The sequence below is a fragment of the Carassius auratus genome, chromosome 6, assembly GCF_003368295.1.
Source record: "Carassius auratus strain Wakin chromosome 6, ASM336829v1, whole genome shotgun sequence".
Lineage (NCBI taxonomy): Eukaryota > Metazoa > Chordata > Actinopteri > Cypriniformes > Cyprinidae > Carassius > Carassius auratus.
In genome coordinates, this window is record NC_039248.1 from 17396733 (window position 1) to 17414461 (window position 17729).

Consider the following 17729-nt stretch of genomic DNA (forward strand, 5'->3'; position numbering starts at 1 on the left):
TAAGATAAATGTTAGAACAAATATTTCCGAATATGATCAAGCATATTTTCTTATATGGCTAAATAACTGTCAACTTAATTATCTATTTAGAATTTAACTTTCTGCGTGATTCTTTCCATTTGCGATAACTCATTGACATCTAGTGGTTTTAAATGGAACTACAGGTACCTACTGTTTTAAACTAAAGTTATCTAATAAGATAAAGCGCAACGACTGTTGTGGTGAGAATAGGAATTAAAATTAAGCGATTGAATACTTGAAATTATTCTTGATTTATAAAAAAAAATCTATCACGTGATATGTTTTTATTAGAATGAATATGTAATGTATTTAATCCACCTTTTTAATTATAAATGTTTATCATGTTATTTTACTGTCTGTGTGTATATATATATATATATATATATATATATATATATATATATATATATATATATATATATATAATTTCAATGAACATAAAATTCAGCGAGCCATCAAATATTTTAAGTAAAAAAAATACAAACCTAAAGGAGGGCGTAATAGACACTACTTCAGCTTTATTTTACTTCAGCTAAACTTCCCAAGAAGAATTATTACCTTCAATGTGTTATTAAGTAGTACAATCCAAAAAGAGGATCACAAATTCGTCTATTACTTTGTAGAATGTATCAAAACAAAAGTCATCATTGATACCTGCTTCCAAAATTCTATAGAATAATTGCAACTATAGAATAAATGTGTGACACTTTCAGATTGAGATTTACCAAAATAATCATTAAGATGAGAGATCTATTTTTTAAAATCATATGACAATAACAAAATTGTAACTTGCTGCCCATATTTTATCAATAGAAGGTATAGGAAAACAACAGTTTCCATTGCACAAGTGCTTTGGGATAATGTAACTTAGGTTAAACACACACACACACACACACACACACACACACAAGGAGGGATGTCACATAATTTCTGCTTTACTTGCAGTCAAATGATACTATTGAGTTAAATAATCAAATACAAAAAAAGATAGATCGACTAAATGTGATGAATTTGGACTGATGAAAGGATAAATAAAAATCATATTACAAACAGTTTAACTAAAGAAGAGCACGGACTGGGGTTTTAAAATTGCAGGCTTTAGTAGCTGACTATTATACTTTTTATGCAACAAAATGTCAGAAATAATTTAGCAAATTTAAGACAGAGCATACACTATGCTCACGCAGTTCCTAACAGTTGATGGTAAATATCTTGGACACGTAACATTTTTAATCAGAAGTACATTTACGTAGTAGCACTATATTGTAGCTTGTTTACATCCACTTCCCAGAGAACAACATATCCCGCCTTTGGAGAAATTCTATTGGCTAAAAAGACCATCAAATTCATTGAATTGATCCGATTGGTTATCACAGTAATGACGCATGGTGACCAAGGCGGAAGTGCTTTCCTATTCGTCAGTGTAGTGTGGGGAACACTCAACAAACAAGATAGGCTGAATCACTGTCGGGATGGATGCAGGTAAGAAAACCGCAGGAAAACAATTCCTTTACATTTTGGTCATCTGTCCGGATGTCATGAAATTGATAAAAAGCAGAATTCGTCTATCGTCAACCAAGTACGCGCCTGTTATCGGAGAGGCTGCCTCTACAGTTTGGGGATTTGTCGTTAAATATGGTACATAGATGTCCCAGCTGCTCTCAACTGGACAGTTAAACAGAACAGTCTGCTGTCAGATGAGGGATGGACACAGAAATGACTTCTAGATATCACTGCACCAAAATGTTACTGGCTCCGGTCGAAACTGTTAGTCTGTATCGGCTGTGCTTCGAGACTAGTCAGCTGAGTGTCTCGAGCAGTGTGTGGACATCACGGCACAGGAGCGTCCCAGGACACGAATGCGACCGTGCAGATGTAAACGCTGTCCATGTCGTCTGTTATCAATTTCTGCGTAACGTTACTCTAATAATCTGGTTGTCAATAACTCTAACCCTTTGGTCTATGACATCCATTAGAGCGAACGATTTTGTAGTCGTATTAAAAAAGTGAAATGTTCCACATACACAGCAGTATAAATGCAGTAAAATTGCTAGCACTTTAAAATAAAGTTATATATATATTTTTTTAATGGATTAGGTTTCAGCAATCAATTATAAATTACTTTTAAACCATGTTAAGCGTAATTTATAAATATAATTTATTTATATTTGTTCATATTAAAGGATTATCTTATAAATCTTGAAATATTTTCTACTCTAAACCAAAGTAACCAAGATTATCTTGGATAAATGAATGCTTTATTTGTTGTATGTCTAATTGCATTGGACAGATGTGCATCTCTCTCAAAATACATTGTTGGGAAAAAATTTAAGAATGATTATAAGTAAAAAAAATAAAAAATAAAAAAAAAACATAAAAATTAGTAATGACAGATAGATGGCTAAGCCTACTAAAAAAAAAATGTTCAAAACTTTTTTTTTTTACCTCGACCTAAAGCACTTTTTACTGATTTTTCTGATGGTCTGTTACTTTTTTTTCTCTCACTAAAACAAATTCCATGTGTAAATACCTGTCAATAAAGCTGATTCTGAATCTGTAAGGTATTGAACTTTCAGTTGGTCTTTGGCTTTTCTTTCAACAGCTACACTCACATACGACTCATTGCGCTATGGCGAGATCGAAGATTTCCCAGAGACCTCTGATCCTGTCTGGATTTTGGGAAAGCAGTTCAGCGCTCTAACAGGTAAGGAAATTGCCCGGAGACATCCAAGGTTTTATGCTGTTTTGTTTGTCTCTTGTTTCATGAAGTTCCTTGTGTCCCAGAGAAGGATGAGATTCTGGCAGACGTCGCCTCCCGTTTGTGGTTCACGTACAGAAAGAACTTCCAGCCAATTGGTGAGAGTCAGACTCCTCAATCTTGATCTCACTGTCCAAGGACTGCATTTAATTATTCATCTGGATCGTCCGTTTAGTTTTACAGATGGTTTGTTAATGGATGTGATGTTACAGGTGGCACTGGGCCCACTTCAGACACCGGCTGGGGCTGCATGCTTCGATGTGGACAGATGATTCTTGGGCAGGCCTTGATCTGCAGGCACTTGGGTAGAGGTAAGACAAACCTGTGGTACGAGGTTGGTGATTATGGTGTCTGCTGTTGTCTGAGATGGTTGCCTTTTTATTAGACTGGACATGGAGTCCAGGTCAGCGGCAGAGGGCAGAATATATCAGCATCCTCAATGCCTTCATTGACAAGAAGGACAGCTATTATTCCATCCATCAAATAGGTACAGCTCATCATCAGCCTGCTTCCTGCATATTATAGAAATAGTGTTAAAGTTACTCTTTTGATGGGTAAGTTACTGCATTGCCATTGCTTGTTGTTTTCCTCAGCTCAAATGGGTGTTGGTGAGGGCAAGTCTATAGGCCAGTGGTATGGTCCAAACACAGTGGCACAGGTACTCAAGTAAGTTGGCCAAATCTAATTAAATACTTATTATTTTATATATATATCTAAAAAAAAATAACATTCTCCTTTGCATTTTGTGATTTTTAGTACATAATATAACCGTAAAATGTTATTAAAGCTCAGTAATCCTCAAATAAATGACTTTTGTTTTACTGTCTTTGCATAAAATCAACTAGACTTTGTGCCCATCTAGGAAACTGGCAGTTTTTGACTCCTGGAGCCGACTGGCAGTTCATGTAGCTATGGACAATACTGTGGTCATAGAGGAAATCAGTGAGTTGTCTTTCATATAGCCTCAGATTCCATTCCTTAGATGGAATCTGCAGACATTTGCGTTTGCTTTTTCTACACTAATCTAGAGGGGAATTTGTAGAATTCTGGGAATGGATTTGAGCTGACAGACTGTATATTACTCTTAATAGCCAGCATATTTAAAAGTATAGTTCTCTCAAAAAATGAATGCTGTCATTATGCACACACCCTCATGTCGTTCCAAACCTGTATGACTTTCTTTGTATCGTGGAACATAACAGAAAATATTTTGCTAAATGTTTCGTCTAAATTGTCTTTAAAAGGGAAGTAAATTCAGCATTCCTCAAAATAGCATGTTTTGTTTACTGCAGCAGTGAAAAAGTTCATTTTAAAATGTTAATCAATCTGCAAGTATTTATCCCCTTTCTTTAGTACTTGGTTGAAACACATTCAGAGATATTACAGCTCCCAGCCTTAAGTCTTTTTTTATTTTTTATTTGGCACAATGTAATGGAACATGAATAGCGCATTCCTCCTTGCAAAACCACTAAAAGTGAAGCAGTTTCTCCTTTCAGAGCTGTGCGATGATATTGAGGTCAAGACTCTGACTAAGACACTCAAGGGCATCAATCTCTTCATTTTAAGCCACTTCAGTGTTACTCTGGCAGCGTGCGTTGGGTTGTTGTCCTACTAAAATGTCCTCAGTTTATAGTTTCTGGCAAAAGGGAGTAGGTTTTGATCCAATGCAGCATTCATCAATGTTAAGGAGATTTCCAGTGCCTGTGGCTTAAAAGCACATCAAATTGCATAGTCGAGTGAGTTTGAGGTCGGAAATTTCATTTGAGTTTAATGATAGCACAAAGTCTTTTATGTCTTTGTAGCATCTTCTAATGACTTTAACTTTAGCTCAACAATTTTACTCGTTGAATAGTTGTTGTTTTTTTCTTTCAGTGTTGTTAGAGTAAATGACTTAATGTTTTTTTTTCTTGGCTGTCTGTAGAGAAGTTGTGTATGCCGTGGCTAGACTTTGACAGGGGTGCATGTGCGGCTTCTGAAGAGCCTCGGGAAATGAATGGTGATCTAGAAGGGGCTTGCGCTCTTGCAGAAGAGGAGACGGCTCTGTGGAAACCCCTTGTTCTGCTGATTCCACTGAGACTGGGCCTCAGTGACATAAACGAAGCCTATTTTGAACCACTCAAGGTAAATCTACAACATTATCGGTCATACAAATAGATAAAACGCAGAACTGTTAAGATCAGACAGTAAGTGTGAGTAAGATACGAATTCTTCATCTATTATTGCTTTAACGATCACCTATTCAAGTTTGCTGATTGTTGGATTTTAATCTTCTCTCTTATCCCCAGCAATGCTTCATGATGCCTCAGTCTTTGGGAGTAATTGGTGGGAAGCCGAACAGCGCTCACTACTTCATTGGCTTTGTCGGTAAGCAGAGTTTTTCAAGCCAAACCTATAAAAAGTCAGTTCCAATACCAAAGTAAGTAAATGAGTAAACTCTTTGCATATCTTTGTTATTGGCATAACAAAAGAATGCATGCCCCATCAATGTCTGTGGTATTTTGTTGCAAATATTTCTAGTTAAGTTGTAGAAGCTAGTTGAATTACATAGATGCCAACATTAACAGGTAGTGTGAAATGCCCTTATTCTTAAAACCACAAAAAAAAAAAAATTGCATGATGAAAGACTGTGCATCTCAGACTACATTCATTTAAACATTGTTTGTCCATCACAATGTGCTTTATGCACTGAATATTTTTTTTTCATATAATATTATTGGGTCATTTCGCCCCAATCGATTTTTGATTTTTTAATAATTAAATTCTGAAGAAATATAAAAATATATGGTGATGAAAACCAGTATATTAAATGTCATGTTAATATTGAAACAAGAATTATAGCTTGTTTTCCTCTATCAATAATTATATACAAATGTATGCTATGCATGTAAACATTTGTAAATAAATTTGTAAATGTAATAAGTATCAGCTGTATACAAAGTGACTTTGTACAAAGTGTCAATGGTTTTCAAACACTGAAAATGGGTAAAATTGAACAAATTGGTCACTGAGTCACATTGAGCTCCCCATATCTCTGGCAAAGAACACAAAAGAAAGGTTTATTAAGAACCATAATAGAAATTAGTGATATTTTTAATACTACTTGAGTTACAAGCATGCAAACTTTGGAAAAAGAATGTTTATGGTACTCAGACAGGTACGTTATACGCTTGGTTTGATAGAGGAAAACAAGATACATTTCCAGATTCAACATTACTTGTTCTTCAGACCTTCCTTTTTAAAAGAAAAAAAACTGAAAATGTGTAACGAACAATTTACTCTTGGAGCCATGTTGAGAATGCATTATTTCTGGAAATTAATTATATATTGCCTTCAAATTTAGATGCCGAAAGGAACGTTTTTTTTTGAAAGGGAGAAAAAGATATCTTTAATACTTTTTTGAGTTACAGGCCTACAAACTTTGGAGAAAAAAACTTGAAAAGTGTTCTTTCCCCATTTTTGAATAGTTACCATTGGCACATAATGTAACAAAGAATGCTAAAGTCAACAGATTTTAATAACAGACGTACCAATCTCTGTGTAAAAATAACATTATTATTGTCATCTTTCCGAAGTCATTTTTAAACCTCTGTAATTTGTCTCTGAATCTCAGGTGACATAATTTTACAAAATAGTGGTTTACTCTGTAAATGTTCATGCATGACATTTAATATTTTGGCTTTCATCACAATACAGGTTTATCTTTCTACAGAAAAAAAAAATATATATTAGCAAAATAAAAAATTTGAGCCGGGTACCTCTGGTTGAGTTGACACGGAATGACACATTTGTCTCTTTAGTGCTAAAAATGCAATGATATGGTCAAGGCACATTATCTTGCTCTCAGTAGTCATTTAATAAGATTTTATATATTTAAATCAGTTTCTTTTTAACAACTTCTGCTGTTATTTTTTAACAACTTCTGAAGCTACAAAGAAGTGTGGTTGCTCTCCTCAAATTATGTCAGTAAACCAAGATTTGCCACACCTGGTTTTAGTATTACACTTTCTTATTGTTATAACATGTGAAGCATATTAATAGATCAAGTAGTATCTTCTGCTAAGAGGCATTGGGGATCACTGATAGTAAATCAAATGTTGAAACATTCAAGTAATGTTAAGGAAATAATTAAAACTGAGTAATTCTAAGCCTCTGGTAAATGGGATCCTGTGTAATCTTATTTTACATTTAACTCTGTTCATACTTTACCCAGAGTTAACGATAAATCGTGTTATTCGTAATCTGACATATCCCACTATGTACAAGCCCAATTCCAGAAATGTTGGGACGTTTTGTAAAATGTATTAAAATCAAAAATCTGTGATTTGTTAATTCTCTTTAATTTTTATTTAATTACAAAGATTTCCAGAGTTTTCACTGACAAACATAAATGTATTTTGTAAATATGAACAAATTTTTATTTTGATGGCTGCAACACACAAAAAGTGGGGACAGAGGCAAAATAAAAGTGAAAAGATTATAGTAAATCCATGTCAAACTGTTTTGAAACCGTTCACAGGAAGCAGGTGAATTGGTAAAAGGTCAAGGTATCATGTCTGGGTATAAAAAATGAGGAGCATCTCAGTCTTTGCAAGCACAGCTGGATCATAAGAAAAGTGTCAAAAAAATTTCGCTATGCAAAATTGCAATGAATTTAGGTCTTTCACCACACATAAAACTGTGAAAAGATTCAGGGAATCCAGAAAAACCTGTATGTGTAGGGCAAGGCAGGAAACTTCAGGTGAATGTGCTTGACCTTTGAGCCCTCAGATGGAATAAGAAACAGTCATGCCACAGTGTTCAATATAGCCACATGAGCTCAGGAGTACTTCAGAAAAACACCGCCATTTACCACAGTCTGCTGCTGCACCAAGAAATGCAACTTGAATATCTGTTACTCAAGGAAAAAGCTACACATCAATTATACGTAGTGATGCTGCCGGGTTCTCTGGGCCAGAGCTCATCTCAGATAGTTAGAAAGACTGTGCTCAGATGAGTCCACATTTTTAAACTTGTTTCTGGAAAAGATGGATTTTGAGTTCTCAGTCCCAAAATCCAAAGGGACCATTCAGACTTTCATTAGCGACAGAAGCAAAAACAAACGTCTTTCAATGTATGGAGGTGCAGCAGAGCAAAGAGAATAGGTGACTGGAATAATGTGCGAAGGTACCTTTGACATGGAGGCATATGGAGGCATATATTGGAATTGTACAGAGAAGTATACTGCCATCAAGATGATGTCTTTCATGGAGAATTCCATGGTTATTATATCAAGACAATGGCAGCTCTCATTCTGCATTTGCTACAACAACGTGGTTTCATCGACACAGAGTGAATGTGCTAGACTGGCCAGCAGATCTGTCTCCTATTGAAAATGTATGACCAGTCACGAAAAAAAGACAATGACGATCACGGACTGCTGAGCATCTGAAGTCTTGTATCAAGCCAGATTTTGCTCGCTTCTAACAGTTAGTGTCCTCCATTCCCAAACAATGAAACGTTGTAAATTAAAGGAGAGTTGATGTGACCCAGTGTTAAACGTCCCTCTGTCTCAGCTATTTTGGAGTGTGTTGTATCCATCAAAATCAAAATTGGTCTTTATTTACAAAATAATCTTAAGTTTGTCATATTCTTGATTTTATGCCATTTCACAAAATGTCCCAACTTTTCTGGAATTAGTGTTGTACATTCCTAAACCCTGGGTTACTGTTATTCAGTTCAATTCAATTACAAGTTTACTTTTTACGATACAAATCATTGCAAAGCTACTTTACAGAAAATTAAGTTTCTACGATATTTAGTAGTAGCTTATAAGTGGTGATTGTCAGTTTGTGCGTATGACAGGAATTTTCAGAAAAATGTATACAAGAAATAGTCAGCCAGACAATGAACTCTATTAACAGCAATTATTATGTGACTGCAAAGTAAGTAGCAATATTTGTTAGTTCTGTATGTTCTGTTATTATTAGCATACATGCAGTCAAAATTCATGACTGGAAAAAAAAATTCACATGTGATTTTCATCCATTTAAAAATGGGTAGGATTCAACAATTTGGATGTTTAATATTATTGAGGTATATATATATATTTCTTGAGTTACAGGGATACAGACTTGGGGGGGAGAACATTTTTAGCACTAAGACAAGTGTGTTCTATGCGGTTGTCTTGATAGAGAAAAACAAGCTACATTTCTACATGTATTTGTTCTTCAGCCTATGTTCTTTTGATACAAAAAGGATCAGCTGAATGCAAAGTGAATGCAAAATTCCCATGTCTCTGGAATCAAACAGTATAGGGCCTTAAAAATGTAGATTACAAATGAAAACAAATTTTATATATTAAGATATTTTTAACACTTTTTGATTTACATACAGGCACACTTTGGAAAAATAATATTTGTGGCACTCAGACATGTATGATATTGTGGGTCATATGTATGGAGAAATATAGAAAATTGTAAAGGGTGCACAAACTTTCAGGCAGCACTCTATAATGCAACAAAGATGGCTAAAGTCAACAGATTTTACTAATAGACTCTGTGTAAAAATAATATAATGATGCTGTAATCTTCCTAAAGTCATTGTTACCAATTTAGCTCGGGTGAAAATTGCCATTTTGACCATCGTCTACAAAATAGTGGATTACTCAAATATTCAATGATATTTATTTTTTTGGCTTTCATCGCTATAAATGTTTATCTTTCCTCAGAAAAAAAAACATTGACAAAATCAAATATTTGAGTCGAGGACCTCTGGTTGAGTTGACGGGATGACCCTATTATTAAAGCAATACAAACACATCTTTGTTTATCTGAACCTCTGCTGTTATACTGTGGTAGCTAGGTTTATCTGTGGTTTAGTAAATATTAAATAAATATTAAATGCTGCATGGCAGTATATTGTGTTTCAAACTGCCTCATTGTATTTACTTATTGATGCACTAGGTCATGAGCTCATTTATCTAGACCCTCATACCACTCAGCCAGCTGTGGACCCCAATGAAGACGGTCAGTTCCCAGACGACTCCTACCACTGCCAGCACCCTCCCTGCCGAATGCACATCTGTGAGCTTGACCCCTCCATTGCTGCTGTAAGTACAGCTTAATGTGTCAAAAAATCCAGTCCAATCCAAAATGTATCATGGTATCCACAAAAAGATTAAGCAGGACAGCTATTATAATAGTAAGATATGTTTCAAGAGTATTAAATCATCAGTGGCTTAGTTTCCTGATCAGATGTGTAACATGTGTGCTTAATTGTCTTGGAAAATTTTGGGGTTCAATACAGTTATTGATAAAAATGGCAAACAGTAATTTCCTTTGAGCTACAGTATCCTCTTTGCCAAATTTTGTTCTACAGGGCTTCTTCTGTCAAACAGAGGATGATTTCGATGACTGGTGTGCACAGATTCGTAAGGTACTTAAGCCATAAGTTACTTGTAAATTTTTAGTAGCCTCTGTTGGTGTTTGTGCCTTTGGATCACTCTTTGTTTTTGCGTGTGCCTTGTGCAGGTTTCAAACTGTAGAGGTCTCCCTATGTTTGAACTGGTAGAAAGTCAGCCATCTCATCTAATTACCACAGATGTACTCAATCTCACTCCAGGTGATCTCTTATACCGTTTATTTATAAGTTCAGAAAAGTACGAGTTTGCAGAGAGTTACATTAATAAATACACACCACTACATTTCATTTTTCCTTTAACAGACTTTTCGGATTCAGACCGGCTCGAACGCTACTTTGATTCTGAGGATGAAGAATTTGAAATCCTGTCCTTGTGAAGAACGTTTGCATTTGCCAGACTTTCAGAATTCTGTGGTAGAGCCTCTTCAGAGGAAAGAGAAGAATACCATTGACGTCCAAAGCCAATGTGGCATAGTCACCTGCGTCAAACACACAGCTTTCTTCTTAAACAGCTATGTGTCACCCTGAGTGAGCCGAGGTCAGGTGTCATGGTCACAGGCACTCAGGATCATCAGTATGTACGTACTTAATTGCATTTATGTGTATCCATATTGAGTCTTAACACTATAGATTAATTTTTAAGTGATATGGTGCCTTTTTACCCCCTTAACTTAAAACACAGGTTTGCCATAACACATTTTATGGTTTTGGTCTGGAGACCTGCTAATCAGATTTGATTTAGCATTTACTCTCAACCCATAAGAGTCGGTGAAATTTTGAACCTGTATGAAATTGTAAATGACAACTAAGGAAGGCTGGGCATTTGCAGGTTATGTAAGGATGTGCTTGTGTAATTATACAAGAATGATTTTGTCTTGATGTTTCAAATCTCTGTACACAAGTTTATTTTATGAATATTTATTTATTCAAATCATTAAAAATTTAAAACAATAATTATGTATTTTCTGTACTGTGACAGAAAAAAACAAAACAAAAACATTTAAAATGTTTTAAAAACCCGTTCACCTCCACAGCTCACCAACTGGCTGATTCTGGGCTAAACTGATGATGTCTTCACTTAAAAGCTTAATATCTTTGTGCACCTCTTCAATGGTCCTTGCAGCATCAACTACCTAGAGATTGAAAGGTAGAGATTAAATTAATTTGAAGATTACATACTGTAGGTTTACTTTAATTAGGTTTATAAACTAAAATAAACCACCTTCCAGTTGACGGAGGAATCTTGCATGAGCTCCTCAAATCTTTGATGCACTGTCCGTTGGAAGGCGCTGGTTTCATAACGTTCAATTCCATATTCTCCACGGTTTGCTGCCGTATTGGGATTGAGCTGCAAAAACATCACCAGGTCTGGTTTTGGAAGTCCAATATCTGGATTCATGCACCACTCCAGAGTGAAGCCCTGAACACAAAGAAAACAACTAAATGAATGTCTTTACAGATTTTTTTTTTTTGATGAATATTAAGTTCAAAATATATAAAGTGAACAATAATTTCACTCAATTCTTATTGACCCCCAACCCTTTTAAACAGTAATGTACATGACCATACTTTATAAATGAATACAATATGTTTTCCCTGTATTGGAGTTAAGCTGACAGTGGCAGTCATTACACAGATTACACAGACAGTGACACTCACAGGCTTGGCACTAGTGAAGGCAACTCCAGAAAATGCATAGCGGTCAACCACTAGACTGATCCCTTGTTCCAACTTCTGTTTCATCAGGGGCCTGAAGTAGGAAAACAGATCCGCTTGTTGGTCCACTTAATGAATGATAAATTCATGAGCCATTCCTGTTCATGCACTCTACTCGAGTAATGTCAACATAAACTCTGGAGAGATAACCTACACCATTTCCCATCGGTTTGCAGAGAACAGCAGGTGAACCGTATGATCCTCCAGATTACTCTTCTTCTCCAGGTATGAACTGATCAGCTGACCGATTTTAGTGGTTCTGTCTGTAAAAAAAAAAAAGCAAGGCTGTGTCTCAAATCCCAGTGAACTGCTAAATCAAAGCCGCTTTTATTCAGACAAAGGAACAATTTCTTTCTCCAAGAAAGCTACCTCATGAGCAGTTAAATGTTCCCCCACTTACGCAATACAAATGTGCAATATCCTTTATATTTATTTGTTACCCCTACATCTTACTCAGTTCTATTCCATTATCATTTATAGCATAACTGTTTATACAATTATTTATTTGCATTTGTCTGTGTGTGGTTGTACCTGTGCACTGGAAGTTTGTCACTAATAGAGTTGTGACGTTCGCGAACGAACCGATTCTTTTGAACGGCTCATAAACATGAACGATGGGAGCCGAGTCGCGACTGGAGAGGAGCCGTTCTTTCTATCGTTCTTTTTTCCTATGCGTGTTCATACAAATGAGCTCCGCCAGGAGACAGAACAGTTATAGGGGGAGGGGCGCACCCAGCGCAGGCCAACCCTTTATAGCGTGATGATATTAGTTATTAGTTGTGCATGCATTTACATTGCAGTTTGTGTTCATTTAAAACTTATTTTAAAATCATTAAAAATGTTCTTTTGTGATACTGTACTTGTATAGAAATTTTTCACTAAAAGCTGTTTTCCACAGACATTCATTGCAGCCCACTTTGTTATTGTTCATTGACTTGAAGGGGCTGATGTCCTATTTGCAAAGTTTACAGTAGTAATAGTATGTAGTATGTAGACATTTCCATTTTATTTATTCTAATTTTATCTACTTTTAAAAAAAAAATAGTTTTCTATCAAAATGTTCTTGTGTGATAACAATGTTCTTGTGTGGAAGTGTTTGTAGTAAAAGCTGTTTTGCACAGAAATTCATTGCAGCCGGCTTCGTTTTTTATGTTTACTTGTGAGTAGGTATTGTATGAATAACATAAGTCAACGTAGTTTTACACACACACACACACACACACACACACACTTTGTACTAAAGGTAAATCAAAATAATGATGTCACTGTCTAAGCAGAGGGATTTGTGCAACCCTATGGAATATAGTCCACACATGAGAAATGAGGTAACAATCAATATTTCAGAATAATTCAAACCCAGATATTGGTGTGTGATATCTGAGCTTTAATTATTTGACTACAAATCTCACCTCATAATACCTCCCAGTGATTATTTCCAGGATAAACTGAGATGCTCCCAAGCTGGCTTCTTAAAACTGACTAAATATTTAAAAAGAGCCAAAAGAGCCATTCTTTTGAACGGCTCTTTGAAAGGAACGGATCGCGAAGATCCGGATCCCCTCAAAGAGCCATAAATCCCATCACTAGTCACTAAAACAAATTCCTTGTATGCGCAATCAAACTTGGCAAGAAAGCTCTTTAATATCAAGGCAAAACGCCTCACTTATTTTGGTTTTTGAGAAACCGTTATATAAACAACAGGATGCTTCAGTATCATTTGAATATTTCAGAATCACAGTCTGTCCAGGCAAGGCTTCACAAAATGTATTACTATAGTATAGCTATAGACAAGAGGAGGACATTTTACCTGGAAATCGCATGATTTCTGCCGCTCGTCCGCTCTGCTGCAGTGCGTGGACGAGTTTTTGACATTGCGTGGTTTTCCCGGCTCTGTCTACTCCCTCAAGGACAATCAAAGCTCCTCTACTGCAAGACATGGCTCTTAAAACACAGTTTAAAAAGGCAGAACAACAGGGAGCAAATACTGGCAATAGCAAATCGCTACTAGGCCGTGATGATCTCTTTACGCGGTACTTTTCTTCAAAAACACATACGTAACATCCTCCTATGGTGCAAGATACATCCACGCATCTAACTGCAGAACCCTTAGTTGTCTGCAGAGCAAAAGTGCGCGTTTATCACCATGTGGGTGTTTTCAAACTGCTGGGTGTTTCTGAATCATGCAATCTAAATGATGCCCCTTACCCAACCCCACCCCTAAACCTAACGTCACTATTACATCAACCAATCAGGTATCATGGTGTAAAAACACCTTGATCTGGTAACTCCCATTACTTTCCTGCAGAGACCAATACTTGGTGAGCGGAGCAAAAGTTATCTTACTAGGCATTGCGCCACGTAGTGGTTTGGAATGCAATTTATTATATAAAATTATTTATATAACACTATTTACTACAACCAGAGTTGACCAATGTGCTTTAAAACATAATAAAACCAAGAAAAAAATAAATAAAATGTTAATTTACGTTGATGTCAAGTCAGCATTTTATTATAAGGATTTAACCAGATAATAGAGATGAGGTATATAGACAAAATAAAGCTTGATGTATATATATATAATTACAAAAGACACATTATCATACATAAGTAACAAAAGATAAAAATACAAAAATAAATAAAACAAATGTTAAAGCAAAGCAGGCACACATTTAACAATAATTATCAAAATTGATAAAACAAAACTAAAATAAATCAAAACTTGAGAAACATGCAATTTATTTTGAGGTCCCTTTTGTCCATGCACTCATCGAGAAAACTGTCCATATTATCCTTATACTGGATTTGGAAAACAAAAGGTTCTTTGGCCAGTTGCTGGTCGTCAGCCATTTCGGCCTGTGAAAGCTGAAGAAGAGCTTTCTTCTGGTCTTCGTCTTTCAGTTGGAGGAACCTCAGCTCTCTAACCAAACCTCTTTTCTGCAGTGTGGAGATCTTTTGTTATCCTTGGCTCCTCAATGAGGTGAACAAACAAGTGTTGGAGATGCCTTTGATAATACTGTACATTCAATATCACATTATACAAAAAAAAGTAATGAGCTTTTTTGTATTAAATACTGTTTATATATATATAGGTTTATATATATTATGTTTATATATATTAGGTCTGTCACACCTAGATTGCCTACACTTCATCATTTCATTGTTGTTGTTGTGTTTAGGGGATACGCGGAGAATCGCAAGTCATGTTTACATTAATCTACACCCCGCCTCCAGCAGCGCGGGGATACCGTTGTTCAGTCTTTTCAAACTTCTTTTTGCCCCCAAACCATGCCTGGCGTCAAGGGGGGATTTGGAGGGGGGGGGGCTTAGCCACCCCTGCGATGATGCCCACTAAAAGCTAAGCAGGACTGAACCTGGTCAGTACCTGGATGGGAGAGCTCCTGGGAAAACTAGGTTGCTGCTGGTAGAGGTGCTTGTGAGGCCAGCAGGGGGTGCTCACCCTGTGGTCTGTGTGGACCCTAGCGCCCCAGTGTAGTGACGGGGACACTAGACGGTCAACAAGCACGTCCTTCTGAGGATACGTTAAACCGATGTCCTGACTCTCTGTGGTCATTAAAAATCCTGATGTCTTTCGAAAAGAGTAGAGGTGTGACCTGGGCATCCTGGCTAAATTTGCCCATTGGCCTCTGACCACCATGGCCTCCTAACAATCCCCATATCTGCTGATTGGCTTCATCACTCTTTCTCCTCTCCACCAGTAAGCTGGTGTGTGGTGGGCATTCTGTCGCAATATGACTGGTGTCGCATCATCCAGGTGGATGCTACACACTGGTGGTGGATGAGGAGATACCCCACTGACAATGTGAAGTGCTTTTAGTGCCTATAAAGCGCTATATAAATGTAAGGAATTATTAGATAGATAGATAGATAGATAGATAGATAGATAGATAGATAGATAGATAGATAGATAGATAGATAGATAGATAGATAGATAGATAGATAGATAGATATTTGTCCAGATTTAGCCAGTTTTCACAAAAAAGTGCATCTGTAAAAGGCAAACTAAGGCTGTTCAGACCTTTCAGGAGAAATCACAAATTTCCACTGGCTCAAGATCAAGGGTTTAGAGCAAAATGGGGAAAGTAAATGAAAATGCTTTTGTTATGGCTGAATTATTCCTTTTATATTGCATATACAGGTGCTGGTCATATAATTAGAATATCATCAAAAAGTTGATTTATTTAGTTAATTCCATTCAAAAAGTGAAACTTGTACATTATATTCATTCATTCACACAGACTGATATATTTCAAATGTTTATTTCTTTTAATATTGATGATTATAACTGACAACTAAGGAAAATCCCAAATTCAGTATCTCAGAAAATTTGAATATAAATTAAGAGGGATACAAAGAAAGGATTTTTTAGAAATCTTGGCCAATTAAAAAGTATAAAAATGAAAAGCATGAGCATGTACAGCACTCAATACTTAGTTGGGGCTCCTTTTGCCTGAATTACTGTAGCAATGCAGCGTGGCATGGAGTCGATCAGTCTCTGGCACTGCTGTGGTGTTATGAGAGCCCAGGTGGCTCTGATAGTGGCCTTCAGCTCTTCTGCATTGTTGGGTCTGGCATATTGCAACTTCCTCTTCCCAATAACCCATAGATATTCTATGGGGTTAAGGTCAGGCAAGTTTGCTGGCCAATTAAGAACAGGGATACCATGGTCCTTAAACCAGGTGCTGAAAGCTTTGGCACTGTGTGCTGGGGCCAAGTCCTGTTGGAAAATGAAATCTAAAACTTCATGGTATATGGCTGTGTTGAACTTGGACCTCAGAAAACACAGTGGACCAACACCAGCAGATGACATGGCACCCCAAACCATCACTGACTGTGGATACTTTACACTGGACCTCAAGAAACGTGGATTGTGTGCCTCTCCTCTCTTCCTCCAGACTCTGGGACCCTGATTTCCAAAGGAAATTGCAAAATGTACTTTCATCAGAGCACATAACTTTGGACCACTCAGCAGCAATCCAGTCCTTTTTGAAGCGAGACGCTTCTGACGCTGTCTGTTGTTCAAGAATGTCTTGACACAAGGAATGTGACAACTGAAACCCATGTCTTGCATACGTCTGTGCGTAGTGGTTCTTGAAGCACTGACTCCAGCTGTAGTCCACTCTTTGTGAATCTCCCCCACATTTTTGAATGGGTTTTGTTTCACAATGGGTGCGGTTATCCCTATTGCTTGTACACTTTATTCTATCACATCTTTTCCTTCCCTTCCCCTCTCTATTAATGTGCTTGGACACAGAGTGGACACATGACTGTGTAGCCTACAGAACTAGACTGAGAGACCATTTAAAGACCTTTGCAGGGGTTTTGAGTTAATTAGCTGATTAGAGTGTGGCACTAGGTTTCTTCAATATCTAACCTTTTCACAATATTCTTATTTTCAGAGGATTTAAGTATTCTTTTTTACATTAAGGATTTTCCTTTGTTGTCAGTTGTAAACATCAAAATTGAAAGAAATAAACATTTGAAATATATCAGTCTGTGTGTAATGAATAAATATAATATACAAGTTTCACTTTTTGAAGGGAATTAGTGAAATAAATCAACTTTTTGATGATATTCTAATTATATGACCACCTATACTGTAGCACTTTTTGTTTGTTTGTTTGTAATGAAAACAGATAAAATAACAGTAGGAAAACGTATGGCTATTTCATAGCAGTTTTTCAGTAAATATGTAATTAACTACTAATACTATAAGCTTCTGGGTTTTGTAGATCTTTATAAGTGTCAGCTAAATGAATAGCTACTGTGTGTAAGCCTATGTTTGGGGAGGAGCACAAAGGTTATGTTTTCTTTTTCT

The 17729-nt window shown here is 36.4% G+C and overlaps 2 protein-coding genes across 3 annotated transcripts; one reads left to right on the plus strand and one right to left on the minus strand.

The window, feature by feature from the left end:
- The first annotated feature begins 1409 nt into the window (after positions 1 to 1409).
- atg4b (autophagy related 4B, cysteine peptidase) lies at positions 1410 to 11131 on the plus strand. Of its 2 annotated transcripts, none has more exons than XM_026263859.1 (13): positions 1410 to 1503; positions 2624 to 2725; positions 2806 to 2877; positions 2992 to 3090; positions 3165 to 3266; positions 3373 to 3445; positions 3642 to 3721; positions 4701 to 4900; positions 5065 to 5143; positions 9721 to 9866; positions 10136 to 10192; positions 10288 to 10378; positions 10481 to 11131. In XM_026263859.1, the coding sequence occupies exons 1-13, from the start codon at positions 1494 to 1496 to the stop codon at positions 10552 to 10554; spliced, it is 1185 nt and encodes a 394-aa protein (XP_026119644.1). In that variant the 5' UTR covers positions 1410 to 1493; the 3' UTR covers positions 10555 to 11131. The 2 variants fall into 2 exon arrangements, with proteins under 2 accessions (XP_026119644.1, XP_026119639.1); XM_026263854.1 differs by lacking the exon at positions 1410 to 1503 and adding an exon at positions 1528 to 1659.
- Positions 11080 to 14022, minus strand: dtymk (deoxythymidylate kinase (thymidylate kinase)). The gene is made up of 5 exons (XM_026263869.1): positions 13701 to 14022; positions 12048 to 12156; positions 11837 to 11927; positions 11400 to 11597; positions 11080 to 11310 (listed from the first exon to the last, which is right to left on the minus strand). Exons 1-5 carry the CDS (start codon positions 13828 to 13830, stop codon positions 11200 to 11202), a joined length of 639 nt encoding a protein of 212 aa, XP_026119654.1. The 5' UTR covers positions 13831 to 14022; the 3' UTR covers positions 11080 to 11199.
- Positions 14023 to 17729: the final 3707 nt, after the last annotated feature.

Coding starts and splice junctions, on each gene's coding strand:
- atg4b (XM_026263854.1), top strand. CDS start 1,560: ATGAAATTGATAAAAAGCAGAATTCGTCTATCGTCAACCAAGTACGCG. Junction 2,726..2,805: donor GCAGTTCAGCGCTCTAACAG/GTAAGGAAATTG, acceptor CTTGTGTCCCAG/AGAAGGATGAGATTCTGGCA. Junction 9,867..10,135: donor TTGACCCCTCCATTGCTGCT/GTAAGTACAGCT, acceptor TTTGTTCTACAG/GGCTTCTTCTGTCAAACAGA.
- dtymk (XM_026263869.1), bottom strand. CDS start 13,830: ATGTCTTGCAGTAGAGGAGCTTTGATTGTCCTTGAGGGAGTAGACAGA. Junction 12,157..13,700: donor AGAAATCATGCGATTTCCAG/GTAAAATGTCCT, acceptor TTTTTTTTACAG/ACAGAACCACTAAAATCGGT. Junction 11,928..12,047: donor GCAAACCGATGGGAAATGGT/GTAGGTTATCTC, acceptor TTCCTACTTCAG/GCCCCTGATGAAACAGAAGT.